The sequence below is a fragment of the Nannobrachium achirus genome (genome assembly GCF_963921795.1).
Source record: "Nannobrachium achirus genome assembly, chromosome: 12".
In the NCBI taxonomy this organism is placed as follows: domain Eukaryota; kingdom Metazoa; phylum Chordata; class Actinopteri; order Myctophiformes; family Myctophidae; genus Nannobrachium; species Nannobrachium achirus.
Genome location: NC_137832.1, coordinates 26811117 through 26825985, shown reverse-complemented (window position 1 = coordinate 26825985; position 14869 = coordinate 26811117). Strand labels below are relative to the sequence as shown.

Here is a 14869-nt window from a genome sequence, read left to right as displayed (position 1 = left end):
CTGTGTCATTTTACATTTATTTGGCTATTAAAAAATAGCAGATACAAACTCATAGCGCGGCACCAAGTGAACTTGAATATCTTCTATTTTTGGATAGTATACAGTCGTCCGGAACCGGAATCGAACGGGCGACGCCACCAGGCATCCATCTATCTATAATGTGGCAATGCCTAAGTGGTATGCACCTGGACCAGTAGGCCAGCGGGCACCCCGAAAACTGTACATTTTTTTAATTGGCCTCCCACACCTTGTTGGAATCCAAGTGAAGAGTGATGAGAAAAATACATTTTCCAAAGCTTGCTTGCTGTTTACAGCCTTATTTTTATTATCTACTAGATAGATAGATACAGTGCACGTTCTCATCCAAATTGGATGAGAACATATTTTATTATTATTTAAAATAAATAAAAATAAAACCAAACATGTTGACACAGATATGTCTTTATCTCCAAAGGAGTTTCATTGACATCGGAGTTTTGGAAGAGCAGGTTACACATGAGTGAAAGAGAAACACGGGGCTTATCATCATAAAAACGGTTTTATTATCTTAATTGTCTTCAGGACAAATACCAATTCTCAGCTTTTTACAATATATTACTATCATTAGACTGTTTTATACATCATATTTCATATATTAATCACTTTTGAAATCATTTTGTACATGCTTGTTTGGGACTGAACATTCCCCTGGTCAGATGAAAGCAGAGAGATGGAAGTAAAAAGGCACATGTTTGCTCCCGTTCGCAGCGAGCAATACAGTTTAAAAGAAACCAATAAAGAGCTGTGGTGGTTCTGTGTGAGTGCAGGCGAATCACGTCCTGTTCAGACCATAAGCAGCCTCTTTGAAACCCATTAAGTCTCCAGTCAGGGTAGCAAAGAAATGTCCAAAGTCATTTTTGAAATCACAGGCTGAAGTAATTAAACGCTGATGTGGCAACTGATTGCAATATCATCTTTTTTTTAATTATTTGCTCAGATGCCTCAAAAAAAGAAAAGAGAAAATCCACTCAATTTCTTCATCTTCTGCAACGAACAGTTTAATTGGTTTTACATCAGAAACGCAGTCTCCGTTTGGTAAGAGTTCTCCAAACCACTTTTGGGCAGGCTATGCACTCGGGGTGTCTTGTTCCTTTGTTTCTGTACATACTGTATTTGTAGCTGGGCCTAAGAAATGGATTAAGTTTCAAACAGTGCAGTATGGTATGGTCTCTGGGAGTGCACAGTAGAATTCAGAACATAATAATTCATCACAGCCATCTTTAAGACTGCTTGAAACCTCTCTGAACCACGAAGGTGAGGGAGTCTCTGTTGTGCACCGCAGTCTGTGGCGTGAAGTGAGTGATCTGAGCTTCAAGCCAGAAACTATAGATCCTCAGAATCACACTCTGATGCGTCCAAAGTCTAACCATCCAAACCGTGACTCAAACTGGAACTCTCTGTCAAAGTCTATTGGTGTTGTTCTCAGTGTCTGGGGTGCTTGATCCAGTTTCGAATCATCCACTTCTGACCAGAGCACCTCTGAACCACCAATCGGAGGCCAAAGTTGGCATCTTTGGACATCTCTACTTCCAGGCACCGGCCAGTATCCCGGCTAATGATCGGACCATTCTGCAACAAAGCCAGAATCAATGATTAACATTTTACATTCCATCCTTAGTGACTTAAGATGATGGGTCTTTCTGTAGAATAACTTCAAACACCTTGATCATCAGCATTACAACTAAACAGAATGAGTGCATGAAATCCAAGCCATTATTGCCAATTAAGACAATTCCCTGGGCCCCCAGAATGAACATGCAAGAGAGATAAGGTTGCTGATGTAAGATCATTGGATTTACATAAGCACTTTAAGCAACAGCAGATGGATACATTAAAATAAAACTGCTCTTATTCTCACCATACACCTTGAATGCTCAGGCTTGCTTTTACAGTACAGTACGTGGCTCTTATCATTCAATGAAGACAAATGCCACAATGCATGTGCCAGTTTCTCAATTCAGCCTTTAATTGTTTAAATCCAAATGCCATTATTCTGATTCTTTCTTTCTATCTTTCTTTCTGGGCTGCAACCTCAGAAATAGTATAAGGCAAGTCCTTCAGTTTGGACAGTCAGTCTCTTGGTCAGTCTGTCAGGCTATATGTTTGTTTTACCTGTGTGAAGTCCCAGAGCCTCTGGGAAACCCGTGAAATAGCATCACATTTTTTCAGGCTGGGCATGCGCCCTCTGCCGTCATCGACTAGACATTTTGTGTCGGGCAGAAAGGTGGTCGACCCCAGGGGTCCTAGCTGAAGGAGTCCCTCGGTGGAGTAGCGGGCCAGCTGAAAAAACAAAAGTTAAATTAATAAGGCACAGGCTTTATCAATTTCACATAAACGTTGGCTAGTGTAAAAGTATATTAACAATATTTGAGAGTTTCCATTATGGTTGCTACTGTACTGAGCTACAGTCAGCACTTCCTGCATCTGTACTTTCAAATTTAACGCACTCCAGCGTTTCACACCAGCACACTGGCATGTATCCAGTTCTTGTTCAATCACAACAACAATAGCATGCTCAAAAATCCAATACTTTCCTTCTTAAAAGGACACTTAATTAGTCCACTCAAACAAACAGTGGGAAAGCCAAAAGGGAATTAGCAAACGGAATACGCCGTGATTCGGTCCTGCAGGGCAAATGTGGATAATAGTGTTTCTATTCTATAATGTGTGTAACTTTAGAGAGGATGGCCTCAACTCTAGACAATGTGTCAGTGTGGCTGCAGCATCACAGGGGAGCCCCAGTTGGAATTGTATTCCTCGGTAATTCAATGCGGAAACTGAATGCGCCGCCATGCCATTTTGCTGCTGACTTTTATCATATTACACTTTCTAGAATACCGTTGCACGGAGCACGTACGGCACGTAAAACGAATGTGTATAGCTTATTAATGCTACAGACCCCCCCCCAACTACAACTTGATCCCTCACCGTTTAATCCTGTACATGAAAGGCTATGTGTATCTATTACGTAAGGATACAGTAGAGATAACATCTATTATTCATGGCAGTGATCCTCTCTGAAAAATGAGATGCCAAAGATGGGGAATGGAGGTGGTGATGGGGTTGTGCGCGCGCGCGCACACACACACACACACACACACACACACACACACACACACACACACACACACACACACACACACACACACACACACACACACACACACACACACACACACACACACACACACACACACACAGTATAAGCACAAATGCCAAAAGAGAAGCATTCATATGCATGCACAGACATACTGCACTGTACACACTCACGCAATAATCCATAAAAGCCAAAGGCAGGTATCTGTATAATGCAGGGAATTTGAAGGATCAATGCACTGTAACTGAACACCTCTGCACCCAGACAGCTCTTAAGCTGACGTACTGTGTATGTGTCAGAGCTCAATGCATGGCAGCGCTGAGCATTTCAATAAAGCGTAAACATGCTTTGGATTCTCGAATGGTTTGATGTGGAGGAAAAGAAATGGAAAACAAGATGGAAAATTAGCTTTTTATAGATTTCACATTATCCTCAATGTGGGCCCTGCTCCCAGCTGTCCACACAGTAAAATCCCCGGCGTTCATTTAGGGTCCATTTGGTTCCATTTGAACACACTCAGTGAAATGAACACTTTACAGCGAGAATCACGACGCAAACAAGGCGTTTGGAGCTTTGAGACATAATTATATACTGTAGCATTAGCCCTCACACTCACATCAATCAATTTCAGCATGTAAAAAAACCTCTCTGCAATGTGCTGTCACTACATTCTGTGTTATTGTAACGATTAGTGTTATTATGTGTGCCTCTTTTGTTTTGCATAAGGCACAGAGAAACCAAACAAGCTTTCAGCGGTAGAAAAGAGCATATAGGGGTTTAAAGCAACTTTAACGTTTTTAGGCCAAGGACCCCTTAGTTGAGAGAGAGATGAGGCAGGGACCCCCACAAACTGTTAATAAATTCCATAATAGTTTCATCTTTTGACAGCACAATAATCAGTGTATTTTGGATTCTTGAACGGTCAATACTTACTAAACTTGACCTTTCACTCTGTACTTGGTCTGCTCTTTTTCCCCTCTACACCAAAGCTCACAACGCCTTGTGAGCTTGTAGATCGGCTATTTTTGGCTAAAGTTCTCTGAATTCCGAAAATGGACGTGGTTAATATAAAAAAAATGTTTCTATCACACAAAGATTTGGAGGACCCCCTGTAGTAACACTGTTTAATGCAAAGTTCTGCCCTTAAGAAACTAAAACAAATCAATTACACACTGAGCGGACATTTAAAACCCCCAGTGCTGCTGGAGACTGCTGAATGTGATTTGTGTTCCATGTGTGTTTTTTTTAATCATTTGGGCCTTGATGAAGGTCAAGAGAGATTATAGAAATCATTTTCAATTGCACCAAATTATTATGATGAATAGCATTCATATGGCAACAACAGAAGGCTGCCACTGAGTGTTTGGAGGGTGCTTGCCAAAATTCTAATGCTGGGGAAAAAAAAGTACATTTGAACAAATAACTGAGAATGAAGGCTCTCATTCAATATTCTATTTGCTCAAGTGCTACAGTCCATTTTTTAAACTGATTGAATAGGACATGAGATGGACCACGACAGCCTTGAACTGTGATTTATTTCTCTAGTTGCTAGCTTATTACACTTTAGTTTCATTGGAGCGTTTTCTTTTCAAGAATTTTCATTTTTATCTTTATTTTTATCTACCATACTTGCCTAGAGTTTTTCTTTTTCTTTGGTACTTCATTCAACATCCTCAAAAAAGTTCTGTCTGGTTTTAAAAGCTCCACACAGCACAGAGTCTGCCCTGGTGAAAGTTCACAATGACATCCTTCTCTCTGGCGACTCTGACCCTTGTGCCATTTCAAGCTTACTTGATCAGCAGTCGTAGAGTAATGACTAGTATACCACTTCTAATCATAGAAACCTGGTTTCTGTACCAGACTACGTCACATGGGAACCCAACCACAAGGTTCTCAATGCCCGCCTTGAACTGACGAGGCTTTCTGGGCTAGATATAGATATATAAGCAGATTTATGTGGTGTATACAGGGAAAACACCCCCATATAATCCCCTACTAATACCTGTTCACGGTTCAGTCTGGGAGCCTCTTTACATGCTAATATGTTGGAAAATGGGACCATAACAAATAATTAACACGAGGAAATGACTCTACCGAGCCAATTAACCTGTTCCTTCTGCAGAGCCATTAGACGCTCCATTGCCTTCCTGGCATCGTAAAAAAGTTTCAGAGACACTTTCTGGGGGTCAACTTAATCACAAGTTTCCTAATTACCTTGTTAATGGAGCGGTAACTTGATGGGGTATTGTATGTGATGCAGTGTTTGTGCATTGGGCTGGAATAGTCTCAAGGTAGAATTCCTCCTACGTGTTAAGTAGCAACAGCTGTGTACGACAAATAGCCTGTTACCATAACAGCGTTATGCCACAGTCACATTTTCACAGTGACAGGAATCAAGGTGGATAAACAGCTAACTGAATTTGCACAGTGGTAAACAGTCACTGTTGCTTTATGAACAACTCTCATCTTTTTATTATCTCTGCCAGTTGGAATTCGTGGCTGAGACTAAGATTTTGCCCCTGTCCGTCTGTTCCTGTGTTGTGTCTGAGAGTGTTTTTGTGTGTGCGTGTGTGTGCGTGCGTGCGTGCGTGCGTGCGTGCGTGCGTGCGTGTGCGTGTGCGTGTGCGTGTGTGTGTGTGTGTGTGCGTGTGCGTGTGTGTGCGTGTGTGTGTGTGCGTAAGCGCGAGTGAGCAAGTGTATGTCTCCTACGGTATGTGTTCATCCGTCTGTCTGTGTACAGCTAATCTGAAACATGCAGCTCCCTGGACGCCAGAGCAGATATGCCTGCACCAGGATGACGATTTTTGTTAAATACATTTCTGGATATTACTACACATTTTGTTCAAACATCACTCTATAGTCATTTGATCAAGATGGATCTGTCAATCTCTTCCTATTTTGTTCAAACATCACGCAAATCGGTACACATTATTATTATATAATCATGTCATCTAGGCAGATTTGTCATATTTCATTCTGATTAGCTAAGATTGACTTCTACTACCTGGCCTGGGGGAGACCTATGCCCCCGAGGAGCACATTTCTTCTAGTTTAGGGTGAGACCACTCTCCTTTTAAAGCGAACTGGCAGGATGCAGAAGACAACTGACATCCTGTCTTTCTGGATGTGAGAGTTTCTGAACTACTGTGGAATCAACAGGCAACCTCCATCATCATATTTGTAAAGATCTTTGCCCTGGCAGTAATCTCTGGGCTTCTCTCTCTTTCTCCCTAGCGCCTTGCTCCACCATGAACCAATGGCACGGTATTGAGTCACTCTTTAGATAAGGCATGTATGCCCTAAAGGCCTTTGTACACAGGGTCTGATTTTCCGTGCGAAAAAAAAAAAGAAAAAACAGATATTGTTGTCAGAATATGGACAAATTCTGACCTGGTGTGCATGAGGTCATAGAAACACCATGTGTTAACATGAATTTAAAATGTTCCTGTTTTTATGTATTTTTGTTGGTGTCCAACCAGCACCTTCTATCCTCACAAAGTCCTATTTCTGACCATTGTGTCTTTCTCAGTTTATGGGCAGATCTGTGTAAGCAGGTCTCAGAACAGGCTGTCTGATTTGCTCCCAAGCGACCTACTGCTAGTGCTTCGCTGAGTGGGGGTTGAGGAGGGGTGCGCAGGACTGAGCAGGAGGCGGGGAGGAGCTGGGATGAGGGTGGGGCTCAATAGCACAGTTTTTTGGGACACAATATGATGTAAATTATTTTTAAATGCATGGTGTAGAACCTTTAAGAAACGTAAGAGACCCGAGAGGGTAAGAGTTGCTAGGGAAGTCCAATGTTGCTATACATGGTAATAAACATCATACATGGCTGAGATTCCTCCTGCTAAGAGAGCACATATGTTTATTTATTCATATATGCTGTGACAGTGCAAGTATGTTTTGTGCATGAGAGCTTGCACCTAATTTCTGCCTTTCTGTGTAGCGCATTAGCCTTCAGGACAAAGGCGATACATTCACCATGATTTAGATTTCTACTGGGAGCTCCCACACGACAAAGAGAGCGCCTCATTCGTCTGAAGCACAATAAAGATTCATTCCATGCAATTACTACTTTTCATGCACGAAAAGGGATGCTGCTAGGAATGCAAAATTGGCTTGGTCTCGACATAATTGAATTGTGTCCGTGCAGGTAATGCCCCTCGTCTTTGTACTTTAATATTACAATGGCACAAAGTTCATCTTGGTTTGGCTTTTTTTGTTCCCCACTGCAGAAGGCAGAGTGTTAAGAGTCGGTGCAGCTTTACATTACGGAGACCCCACTGAGCTCTCATAGATGGAGAAGAAAGGAGGTGACTGGAGGACAGTTGATTTATACTCCCCCGGTGCTGACAATAAATATGTCACTCACAATCCTAAGAAGAGGATGAGAAAAATCAGCCATGATGAATAACGTTTGCATGCTGACTTTGGCAAGCTCTTGCACACTAACTAAAATATCCACAAATAAATACACCCCCCCTCCTCTCCTTTCCCTTGCCATCTTTTCCGCCCACACATGCACATCCCTTTTGCTCTGGTGTGCGCAGCTTAGCACCAATACCTTCCCACTGCGACGCAGGGAAACATATTATATCTGCTGCCTGGCATCGCTAGTATTATCATCATGAATCTCCTGTATTCTGTCCAGTAACTCATCCTTACATTGGTAACATGTTGTCCATTTTGGCACAAAGATAGTCCAGGCTACTGGCCTAATAGAGGCTGAAATGAACACTCAAATTCAAGGCTCAGCCCTGACACCCCATTCGTCCTATAGAAATGTGAATTTAGCACAAAAAAAAAGATTGTTTGAGAAAAGATAGAAATTGGTCAAAGAATGATTAAATTATAGACAATCCACTTTTAAGAATTTTACCAAAAAGAAAATACAAAATTGGTGTAGAGGGTTACCAGAAACATGATAGTAAACCTATCTACAATGTCCAGTGGTGATACATTGATATTTTGCTGAAAATATGTCCATTTCAACTTTTGTTGACCAACAAATAGCAGAAACACTCAATCCCAAAGTCCCTTTGCATGTGCAAGGGCAAAAAAAGAAACAGAATGCAGGCAACATAAAACATGAACAAATAAAAACTAGATTAATGGCAATAAACACACTACTGTATAACTATAACACTGCTGTGTAACTACATTATTATATGTTAATTGCGATTAATTAATCTAATAACATTTATTTATTTTAGCCATTTGGTCTACATGTAGTTAAGGGCACATCTCTCTACGTCTGTGAGCATGCTTCATAATATGTTCTGCTGGTACTGTACAGTATGTGTTGTGGATTTCCATTGTACAGTAGATATTACAGTACCATTACTGTACCACCCCACAACACATTAAGAACTATATTTACCAAATAATGTCTTCTACTTTCAAAAGGATGCTAAATGCTATAGTAGATTGGAATGTAACAGGGAGGCTATGGTCATTAATATCCATTTGCTGCAGCCTGATTTTACGCTAATGCAGTTTGTCATTATTTTTGGGCTGTTAATTGATTTCCAATAAATACACATTCTTTTGCATTAAGCAAGCATATTTTTCACTCCCATGTTGATAAGAAGAAATATCCCTCTAAGGTACATTGTGAACAGATAAAAAAAATGTAGACTTATTTGCGATTATACGTGTGATTAACTCTGAAAAACCCGGCATTAATCCTGATTAAAAATGTTATCGTTTGACAGCACTAATAAAACATATTTTTACCCCCGATTGGTTCGTAGGGAGATTAATAATTATAAATAAAAAATGAACTGAATTAAGCACTGAAAGTCTAAGTCCTGATTCCACTTTGTCTGGATGCTTGTGCACCAGGACATATCAAACAATTAATCTAGGGTCATTTATTTATCCATTATCCATTCCTTGTCATTCAGTGGAACCTGGTCCATTGCTGCAATGCAGCTATATTTTCTTATCTACAGTATATTTTCTTTTTATTATGGGTTCTTCATTCAAGGAAGTCTTATCAATCAGCAATGTCCCGCTTCTCATTCATTACAGTTGCCCAGCGTTGGCAGCATGCAACCACTGACTCTCTATGTCAGTGGTTCTCAACCTGTGGGTCGGGACCAAAATTATTTTGGGGGGTCCCCAGATGATTACCTTAATGTGTAACATTGTTTTCTCACTCAACAGTGAACAAACCAAAATAAAGTTTAAGTGTATAGAGGGTATCTGCATATTTATAAAGTGACAATTTAAGGACTTTTTAATACCTCTAAAATGACAAATTAAACATTGGCAAAAGTGTCAAATATTTTTGAAAATAGCCGATCTACCACGCCTCGCATGTAGATCTGCTATTTTCACAACTGAACCGTGTTATACAAAATGCAATGCCTCAACAGAGTGCTCGTCAGGGAGGGGTTCCCCAGTTAAAATGAAAAAGGTTGAGAATCAATGCTCTATGTTGGCAACTGTGCAACTCTACAGGGGCAGCATGAATGAAAGTGCAACACTCAAAAGCCCCTGCGAGGCACATCATTGTTGCTCAGGGAGGGGAGAGCATTATTCATTCTAATTCACACCAGGGAGGTCTTGTAGATTCCTCCTTTTCTTATTTTCCTGCTGGGGCGATTTGAACTGGCAATCTTCCATCCTCTAGATCACTACGAACCTTCAGGCTACAACTACAACCTATTGGACACGGTCTAATGAACCTTCCAAGGTGCTCTAAGCAGGGGAGTAGATTAAAACATACAAATGAGACCAGAAGAGCAGGAAGAATGAATTATCGCACAACTCGCCGGCATTTCTACCTGTGCACAAAATTACATCTCACCGATAATCCAAAACGTAATTGCATGTGCAGATTTATACCGGCTCAGCTCGAAAATACTAACTATCTCTTACTATGCTGCCATTTTTAGTTTTTCCATCTGGCAAAAGTGGCACTAACCTGGTCCTTTTTTGGTATGGTACATGCCACATACACAGTGGTCTGCTAACCACTAAACTAACTTGAGTGTTCAGGCTGACTATAGAGGACTGATGGCCAGGCTACACAAGGATACTGCACTTGTGACATTGTGTGATAGACTGGGGTTGATGCATACTGTAAATGCATGTCATCTCCATTTGAGGTGTTCCAGTAATCAGGAAGGGGAGGGCTTTCTGTCTCTTCTCACAGTGCTGTCAGTGCAATGTTCTTGAAAGGTTACAAGACAATGATGGGGGGGAAAACAACATGGATGCACTATACATCATTTTCACGGTGTACTTCCTAATATAATTGAATCCTATACTGTAGCTGGAATGTGTACAAAAGGCTGGAGGGATTTTAATTTGAAATGACACTATCCGTAGCATACATTTGAACAATATTTAGTTTAATTACACTCTTCCAGTTCATACTCCTTCCTTTGGGAGGCGCTCTACTGCCGACCAAATACAGAAAACGTTCACTCGTTCACTCCCAGAGGTCAATTCTATTGGCTGATGAAGGGCATGTCAATCATGTTACAAGGTCCGCCTTCCGCGGCGCCTTTAAAACCGGTGACGCCCCTAGTCACCGCCTCTTTTACGTCTTCTGCTCTAACCTAGACAAACGTACACTCACTCGCTCCAACAACCTTCAGGTCAAGGTAAGATATAATCGTCGCAGAGTTAACCTAAAGCGATAAAAGAGGGTTCGTCCACGGGTTCTGCGACTTTTCTTCAATCAATTCTACGTTCCAGTTTTCACTCGGTAGGAATTATCCACCGCTAGCAAGCTTCTTGTCACCTGAACATCGCGCCCCGGTCCTTGCCAAATTCAGTCCTGCTGGTGGCTGCTTCTTCTGTTTAGGGTGTTTTGGACTGTTGTTAGCAGTTATTCACCTTTCTAGTGACTGAAGGACTGGCGGGCTCAGTCCTCTCGGTTTCCTTCCAAGACCAGCGAATTGGTGGTCTCGTGAAGGGGGACCTTTTTCCTTATGAGTGCACTTGCTACTGATTCTTATAAGGGGCGGGCTTAGCCTGTCAGGGTCTCTATTTTCTTCTGATCCCTACCCCTGGGTCCGGTGGGCCCGGGGTCCTGTGTGGCAGGGGCCGTGCACATGGCCTCTGCCAGGAAGGTATGTGATTGGACATTGGCCGTTGTCGCTTCCGGGGGTCTATGGATCCCAAAGGAAGGAATACGAACTGGAAGAGTGTAACTAAACAATAATAGTTTAATAAACTCTGGAAGGAAGTACTCCTTCCGATTCTCGGCCCTTTGTTCGTGTGTTCGAGCAGAAGCCGGTTTTCGAGGAGGTGGTTTTTAGGCGCCGCGGAAGGCGGACCTTGTAACAGGATTGGCCAATAGAATTGACCTCCAGGAGTGACAAGTGAACGTTTTCTATATTTGGTCGGCAGTAGAGCGCCTCCCAACGAAACCTAATTGTCTTGGGTGGTCCTGCATAATGACAATTCAAAATAATCATTTCCACAAATTGCACATAATACTCTCTACTCTTGCTCGCTTGTCTCTTCATTATACCGTCAAAGCAGAAATGCCTCAGCATGATCTTTAAATAAATCAGTGGTTCTCAACCTTTCAGGCCGCAACCCCCATAATAATCCTATTTTAACTGGGAACCCCCCACAGTTGGCATTACATTTAGTTTGACTCGAACCATTCCATTGTGAAAATACCCAATCTACATGCTCACAGCGTTGTGAGCATGTAGATTGGGTATTTTCACAATTTCTGCCTCAGATATTTCACAATTTGACCAATGTTTGACCAGAGGTACTAAAAAGGACTTAAATTGTCACTTTAGAAATGTGCAGATACCTCTCGGATAACGTGTCAATTTTGTAACTCTTGCTAATCTGTTGGCAATAAAACATATTTGACAAAATAAGAAATGTGCAAGAAATGTGCAGATAGATACCCTGTATACACTATTACACTTATACAGTTATGTTATTCTGTTTACTGTTGAATGAGAAAACAATGTTAGCTAAACATCTGGGGACCCCCCCCAAAATAATTTGAGGACCCCTCTGGGGGTCCCGACCCACAGGTTGAGAACCACTGAAATAAATGCATCAATTGTTGTGGGTTCTCACCTGTGAGGACATGCCGTGGCAGGGGTATAAGATGGCTCTGTCGTCATCTTCGGAGCCCTGGTCCAGACAGTATCCACTAGCTTTGCTGTTTCTCACCTGAAACACACCGGACAGACAGGAAGATAAACACCGCTTGTTGTTTAGTATTATCCGTCTCCTCTCCACAGGTTTCAACACAGGCCTGTTTGTTGTTTCCCAGTTACTATGTCTCCTATCACAAGTAGTCATCTTTAGACTCAGAGAGTACAGAACCATCTCTCAGTGGCGCCAGATCCCCCATCCTATCCCTCTTTCTGTCTCCATCTCCTCCAGGCCCCAGATGGTGGCAGCGTGGCACAGCGGCAGCGAGCGAACAAGCGAGAGCACGGGGGCCACGCTTTCAGATGTCTCCGTGGTGTGATTTGAATACATATGACTTCATTTCCAGGTTGTGAGTGCCATCTATCATGCGAGGCTTGTCAGAGAGAGAGGGTGTTCCGTGCGGGGCCGAGGCCGGTCAATGCTGGAAGAAAGTAAGAGCCACAGCTGTGCGCTGGCTGCTGACAGATGATCAGTGGCGTATGTGAGTGGTGTATGTAATGCGACGCATGGTGAGCTTGTAGATCTGCTATTTTCAAAAGATGTTTATACAGTTGAAAGCTTGAAGCATTCTGCATAATGAGTACTTGTACTTTTGATACATTTTGATGCCAATACTTTTGTACTTTAACTCAAGTGCATTTTGAATTCTGGACTTTTACCGTACTTGTAACAGAGAGTATTTCTACATTGCAGTATTGATACTTTTACTTAAGTAAAAAGAGTACTTTTTCCACCACTCCAGATGATCCTTCTCTTCTCTCCAGGCTTCTGCAGCCACCGCTCTACCAAGCTGACAACAAAAGGGTAACGGTTTGTCCCACACTTGTCAGGACGGGACAGTTTGAAACGATACCACCACAATCGGCACAGCCGGGGTTAACAAGAGTGCAAGATGGGTGGATTGGGGGATCTGTCAACAAAAGATTTGATGTCATGTTTGGCGTATCATTTTTCAACCTGTTATCAAAACCTTTGCAACTTTCTTCTCCCACCATCGTGTAAAGAAGTCACACAGCTGAGCTCTAACGAATCTAGGCGGCAAGAAACTGTGCCTATACTCTACTGTAATTGTGTGTATACCGGTATGCCAACTTTGTGTCGCTGTGAGTCAGTCACGTCATGTCATGTTACTACAGCAACAGGATACTTTTATACTCGCAGGCTGACTGGAGTGAATTAAATTGTTTCTTTTTATTTTCTACTGAAATCTTTGAAGTGAAGAAAGAGGCAAAATATGTTGTCAGTGTGATGTTTCAGTCTACACGCATGCACGCACGAACGAGCGCACGCACGCACGCACGCACGCACGCACGCACGCACGCACGCACGCACGCACACACACAGACACACACACACACTCTCAGCACTGCACAATAGCACTGCTTTTGTGTGCTCTATTGCACAGCATAGAATGCGTTTGAACATTCCCTCTGTGCAAATAAAGGGTTGTGTAATACATAGCGAGGCAGATATCTGCTGCTGCATTTTGTCCTCCACACAAACAGCCTTCGAATAATTCAATAAAAGCATGTATGAAAAACATCTAAATAATACAAAAATAAGATGTGGGATAATGTGTCTCATGAATTAATAAGCTCTCTGCAGCTAATTTTACTCAGCTGTGGAATCTAATTAACAGCATATCCAAGTGTACACATGGGTGCTCTTTAAATCATGATTCCCCATTTTGAATTAACCATCACATACCACAAACCCTGTTCTGTAATAAAAAAAATAAAAAACATATCTTATTTTTTATTTGATTAGATTTAAAGTTATCTTGGGAGTTCATAAGTCCAATTCCAAATAAACTACGTGGACAGACAAAGTGACAGCTGCACTGACCTACAGTAGACGGGTGTCTATATATGGACCTTAAGTGTCCATGAAAAATGTCTATAGGCTATACAATAAAACGGGGCTGTATACTAGCATGTTTCCAATAAACTGACTGGACTGTGAAAGGCAAAAGGCTGCAGACAGTCTGCTGGACTATGTGTCTGCTGGAGAAACTAATACGGATATTATGCCTTCACCATTCAGTTTTGTTAGATATAATCATTACAAATAATGATAATGATTAAAATCCATTTTGAAAACAGGTTGATCTTTAGCAAAATGAAAAAACCCAATTTTGTCATTGTGTTAAACAGTTGATATGATCTGATTCTGTTACAGAGAGCTGTGCTATTTAAAACGCTTTCAATATTTCAAATGTTTGTACTGTTTGTGATGTTTTTGTACTGTACATGGATCTAATCATCTAACAACACACACGAACAGTACTGCACACTGATGAAAATACTGTAGCTCTCTCCTGAGGAAAGACACTAGTAATTCAGTAAGCATAATCATTATTAAATAACGTTGAAATAATGGGGATAGAAAAGGTTGTCTATTTAGCCTACCTTTGCTATGGCATGGCTCAATTTGTTTTCCCGATTGTGTGATGCGTTATGCTCGAAAGTATATATCTCCTTCAATATATACAGTATGTACCTTCCTCTAATGTTCAAGTATGTTTCTCCATACAGTAGTTACTCAAGCACAAGGGTTAGATATACCTATATATACCCATACATACTGTAC

The 14869-nt window shown here is 41.6% G+C and overlaps 1 protein-coding gene across 1 annotated transcript in view; it reads right to left on the bottom strand.

The window, feature by feature from the left end:
- Window positions 1–1461: 1461 nt before the first annotated feature.
- The window catches only part of galnt9 (polypeptide N-acetylgalactosaminyltransferase 9), a gene marked incomplete at both ends in the record, with an annotated part of 136804 nt that continues 123396 nt past the window's right edge, over window positions 1462–14869 (bottom strand). Inside the window, 3 exons of the mRNA XM_080738364.1 lie at window positions 1462–1608; window positions 2152–2319; window positions 12200–12295. Coding sequence (XP_080594490.1) covers window positions 1462–1608; window positions 2152–2319; window positions 12200–12295 — 411 coding nt within the window. The remainder of the gene's footprint in view (window positions 1609–2151; window positions 2320–12199; window positions 12296–14869) is intronic.